This window comes from Galeopterus variegatus, unplaced genomic scaffold, assembly GCF_000696425.1.
Source record: "Galeopterus variegatus unplaced genomic scaffold, G_variegatus-3.0.2 Scaffold633, whole genome shotgun sequence".
Classification (NCBI taxonomy): domain Eukaryota; kingdom Metazoa; phylum Chordata; class Mammalia; order Dermoptera; family Cynocephalidae; genus Galeopterus; species Galeopterus variegatus.
In genome coordinates, this window is record NW_007726744.1 from 119,536 (window position 1) to 124,867 (window position 5,332).

Here is a 5,332-nt window from a genome sequence, read left to right on the forward strand (position 1 = left end):
CGGGAGCGCCGCGGCGCTTCCCAAGCGGCGCACCATCCAGTGCGCCACCGGGCCGGCCCCTGAGACCCAGAGGTTTTTGAGTCTCGGGATAGGTGTGTGTGAGAGAGAGAGACAGACAAAGATGGGAACTTGAACCCTGGGAAGACCCAAAGTCCTGAGGGATCAGGCTCCCCTCAAGGATCCACGGGTTTTAAGGGCCTGGGCTGCTGTCTCATGCCACCTTCCTTTTCCCAGAATAAGCTGTCTGCCCACGAGGCAGTCACCATTGTGCAGAGCGTGCTGCAGGAGCTGCTGAGGGGTGTCCTGACCCCAGACCGCACGCCAACACCTGTGGATGCCTATCTCACTGAGGAAGACGTTTTCTGCTATAGGAATCCTCAGGTATAGGCCCAGTGCCCCCACGTGCCTGCCCTGCGTGACACTGACAGCAAACCCTTCTGCGTGCCAGGACCTGTGCTGAGTATCTTCCACAAGTAACTCACTGTCCCCTCTCAGCAGTCCTAGGAGAGCGATGCTATTTATAGCTTCATTTTACATTGAGGAACTAGAAGCCCAGAGAGGTTAAGTAATTTGCCCAAGATAATGGAGCTAGCAAGGATGCCTGGTGAGAACAGAGCTTCACAAAGTCCCCCATTCAAACCCAAATGCAAAAAAAAGCTTTAAATTGGAGATGCTCAGGTAGAAAGGGAGCTGGAGAACCCCGCTGGCCACAACCCTTCCTGCTGGCTTCCTCCCTGCCTCCTCCATGGGTGCTCTTGAGGGTGCCTGTGCCCTGGCCACCCCCTCACAAGTCTTTCCTTGCCTCTACTGCAGCTGCGTTACCAGCACCAGGTGGTGCAAAGTCTGCACAGGCTGTGGCACCAGTACATGATCCTGCCCCATAAGGTCGAGGAAGGCAGGCCAGGCGAGGAGGAGTACCTCAGCCCCCGGTCCTGGCTGGCCATGCCCCAGTCAGCCCTGATGAACTCTGAGCTCTTGCCAAACTTCAGGAGCTCAGTTTCAGAACCCCAAGTGCCCCGGCAGGAGAACGAGGCCCTCAGGGATGCCCGAGATCCCTTGGGGTCCCAGAAGACTGGAGTGGGCACCATGGTTTCTCAGCGAAAGAGCATCATGGAGGAGATCCTGGTGCATGAGAGCCCGGACTTACAGAGCAGCAAGAGCCCCTGGGAGCTGGATGACTTTCCCCCACCCAAGTGGAACCTCTGCCTGGAAGACTTCCGAAAGGTGCTTCCCAGACCCTGGAAGGGGTTGGTGGAGAATGGCCCTGGCACAGCCAGTGCCAGAACCTCTGCCCAGAACCAACAAGGGAGGCTCCAGCAGCCCCTCTTCCTCTTTGGGCAAAGAAACAAAACCTTCTAAGGGCCCAGAGAAAGCAGTCTCTTGGGTCATCTCTTTTTGTCTGGGGTACCCAGGCCACTATGGTAAAGGGGCTCCCTGTCTGACCCTGGAAAACCTTGGAGAAGGAGTTCAGGGGTACAGATTTCTGAGGGAAGTCCCAGGTTCCCACAGAAGGCACCCCAGACAGACTCTCCATGGCTACATCCCCTCCTTGTTCTTGATCCTCTGGGCACCTGTCCCCATGTCACCATGCCTGTCATGAGAGGACACAGGGACCCTTGGTGTCCTGGTTGCCCATGGTGCCTCTGACCCTTTCAGGCAGTGATGACACTCCCTGAGGAGAGCCAGAGAGAGGATGCCCTAATCAGGCTCAACAAAGCAGCCCTGGAGCTGTGCCAGGAGCAGAGGCCATTGCAGTCCGACTTCCTGCACCAGATATGGTAGGTGCTCCAGCCAGTAGAGCCGCCCCATCTCTCCTTAGTGGCATCGGGCCAGGGGTCTTGGGCAGGCAGGGCCAGGACTCGGGTCTGAGCTCCCGTTGAACTCAGGTTGCTACAAGATGCTGCCAACATTCCAGGCTCTGGAACCTGCCATAGCAGCCCCTGAAGCTGCCTGCTGCTCTCTGGGGAGCAGTCACAGCAGAGTAAAATAAAAACCTTGTCTTTTTTTTTTTTTTTTATTCTGCTTCTTTCCTCGTTCTTTCTCAATGAAAAAGAAACTTTTTTTTTTCTGTCTGTTCAGAACTTGCTTGGATAGCCTTGGGGAGCCTTTTGCAAGGTCCTCAAAACACAGCCCCAGGAGCCTCATGCTGGAGGTCTTATGCAAGGTTAAGCCCCTTCAATGGAGCTGGACCCAAGTCCAGCCATAGTATCAAGCTGGAGTTTAGACTGGAATAGGGCTGAATTAACGCAGGCCTCCTGACCCTAGTCCTGGGCTGTTTTTTCTTGGCTGCCACCCAAGGGAAGTCAAAACCCCATGGGAGTGCTTGCATGGGAGGCGATGAGCTTCTGACTGCTTGGGGGTGTGGCATGTCCATGGTAGTTCCTGGCACCACGGTCTTTGAAGGGAGGGAGCTGAGCCTCCGCAGATTCAAGGACAAATGAGGAGTGATGGCTTTTCTCCAGTATGTCTTGCCCTCTAGTTTGCAGCTGTGGCAAGATGTGATTGACAGCCTGGTGAGCTATTCCCTGTGGCTGAGAGCTCTGCTGGGCCTGCCGGAGAAAGAGACCATCTATTTGGATGTGCCAGAAGAACAAGGTCAGACCTAGTGCTACCACACTGCTGTGTAGTCTTCCCCATCCCTCTGCCTGGACGGCAGTGGTACCTCAGCCATTTGTATCCCTGTGGTGGAAATGCTGTTAGATTGAACCCTAGGAGGCCCCTGCTACTCTTCTATCTACAGCCAGGATCTGGGACCCAGAAGCTACCTTAGCAACCACCTTAGTTCAGTCCCCTCATTTTACAAGTGGAGTCCCAGAGAAGTTCAGTGACTTGTCTGTGGCCATACATGGGGGAATGGTGGAGTTGGGACTAGAACGCAGGTCTCTTCCCTCTGCCCCACAGCCCTGCTCCCCAAGGTCACATGCTTGGATGAGGGACTCAGAGAAAGCATGTCCTCATAGGGCTCTCTTGGAGGCCTGTGGGGATTCTCTGAAAGCTGCAGAGGGCACTGCCAGGGTTCAGGGCCATTCCCCTCTGCTTCCTGTCTCATCTCTTGCATCAGCACTTAACTGTGGGATCGGCTAGGCCATGGGCGCTTGCCATATTATCTTCCACTCACCTCCCATAGATCAAAAATCACCTCCCATCATGGAAGTGAAGGTGACTGCTGGGAGAGTGGGGAAGGAGGAGCGGAGAGGGGCAGCCCAGGAAAAGAAGCAACTGGGAATCAGAGACAAAGAGGACAAAAAAGGAGCCAAGTTGCCAGGGAAAGAGGCATGCTGGGACACGGTCCAGGCCTGGGGTGGGGTTGGGGAGGGCACTGGAGTGGCCATAATGCCCCAGCTGTCCCAGTGGGCTGCTGTTGGGAAAGTCCCGGACCCACCTCAGCAGCTCTGGAAGGCTGTGCTTGTGTCCATGTCTCCACGCAGGACCGGCTCAACAGCAAGAAACAGAAGGCAAAGGAAGACAAGAAAGTAATGAAATCTGCAAGTCGGGAAATTTCCTTGGAAGATCCTGCCCCTGACACCACCATCCCCTTTCAGGAGCCCATAGACCCCCACGTCATGGAGAAGTACACGCAGAGGCTGCACACTGAGGTGAAGGGAACAGCCAGCAGCCGTCCCTCCCCTCGCTCCCACCTGCCCCGTTCACAAACCAGAGTGCCCGCTCTATGGGTGATGGAGGCAGAGCTGCCTTGTGAAGGGCATTCTATGTGCAGGACAGGCCTCGTGCATGAGTGACACTCCTAGTGCGAGTATGTGGGGTGACGAGCCCCATGGAAACAAGAAGACTGACCAGGGTTGGGGCAATGGGGAAGGCTGGGTGGGGGCAGGGTGGGCCTCAGTGAGAAGGTGACTCCAACAAAGACTTCGATCCAAGGAGGTGAAGACGGACCAGGTGACATCTGGAAAAAGTGCCCAGGCAGGGGGAGCAACTAATGCAGAGGAGGGAGTGGCCAATGTGGCTGGAGGGAGGGGGGCCACAGAGGGGCAGCAGGTCATGTGGACTTCGATCCAAGGAGGTGAAGACGGACCAGGTGACATCTGGAAAAAGTGCCCAGGCAGGGGGAGCAACTAATGCAAAGGAGGGAGTGGCCAATGTGGCTGGAGGGAGGGGGGCCACAGAGGGGCAGCAGGTCATGTGGGGCTTTGCAGGCCATTGTGAGGACTTGGGATTTTCCTCAAAATGTGAAATGATGCAGGACTTTGAATAGAGGGGTGATATGGTCTGACTCAGGCTTTAGAAGATCTTTCTGGCTGTCATTTGGAAAACAGAGTCTAGGGGAACAGAAAGGAAGGAAGCCCTCCTCATCCTGCTGCCTCTTCTTCCTTAGGTGTGTCCTGGCAGACGTGTTCCTTGGGAGAACCCACGTAGGGTGCATTTCTATCGGTTGTAAAGGTTTTGAAACACTGGAGAGACTTCATCATGAATCTCTAAGAATAGATCATGATGAACTTAGGTTTTTTGTTAGTTTGTTGTTTTGTGGGGTTTTTTGTTGTGGTTTGTTCTGGAGAGAAGGTCCACAAAGCCATGTTCGATATGTCAACGTGCCCAGTGACGATGCCTTATCTTTCTCCTATGCAGACAGCTGGGGAGCTGGGATTACGTAGTGCAGTGTGGTAACACTCCGGATCTCATTTGATCAGAAGCTCCATTTGCTACTGGTGACACCACTGAGACTTCTGATGGTCTGAAGGGCTCTGAGGACCCATGGAGATAGACTTCCTTGGCTCTTTGAAATGAATCAACTTGCCTAGGCTTGTGTGGTCCAGCCCCACTGGAGGACTTAGTCTTGGAGACCTTTTAGTATGTGGATCTGTGATCTTACAGGAAGGAAAGTTGGCCTCTGGGAGGCCAGAATAGAATTGGGGCTGAGCACAAGACCACCCCAACGGACTAAATGGGCACAGCTCCCTAGGCTCCCTAGATTTGCCCCTTTGACGTCTCTAGGCTCTAGTGCCCCTATATTTCAAAGGCACCAGTGCAGGATTACCTCCCCAGACTGATTTGAAAGATGAAACTATTTGCAAAATCAAAGTTCTACAGAAATCTCTCACAACTTTGTTTTTTTCCCTCTCTAGATGTTCTCTAGTAGCTCGGTTGATGTATGGGTGCTTTCCACAAAGCAAACTTTTGCCTGTGATGTCTGTCCCATTCTTCCAGGTCTATGGGCTGCTGGACACCCTGGTGAGTGACCTGATGGTCCTGGCTGATGAGCTCAGCCTCATAAAGAATATCGAGGAGCCTTGTGTCTTTTAACCTGACTTGGCCCAAGCAACCCACAGAGAAACTGGTTAACAAACATCAATAAAGAACCTTTAGGTTTCTGCCA

At 53.9% G+C, this 5,332-nt stretch overlaps 1 protein-coding gene across 1 annotated transcript in view; it reads left to right on the plus strand.

The window, feature by feature from the left end:
• MYCBPAP (MYCBP associated protein) overlaps nucleotides 1-5,332 on the plus strand; it is a 24,286-nt gene extending 18,954 nt beyond the window's left edge. The window contains exons 13-19 of the mRNA XM_008570823.1: nucleotides 235-381; nucleotides 814-1,224; nucleotides 1,657-1,778; nucleotides 2,480-2,595; nucleotides 3,128-3,273; nucleotides 3,429-3,596; nucleotides 5,164-5,332. Of these exons, the coding sequence (XP_008569045.1) occupies nucleotides 235-381; nucleotides 814-1,224; nucleotides 1,657-1,778; nucleotides 2,480-2,595; nucleotides 3,128-3,273; nucleotides 3,429-3,596; nucleotides 5,164-5,259 (1,206 nt within the window). The 3' untranslated portion in view covers nucleotides 5,260-5,332. The remainder of the gene's footprint in view (nucleotides 1-234; nucleotides 382-813; nucleotides 1,225-1,656; nucleotides 1,779-2,479; nucleotides 2,596-3,127; nucleotides 3,274-3,428; nucleotides 3,597-5,163) is intronic.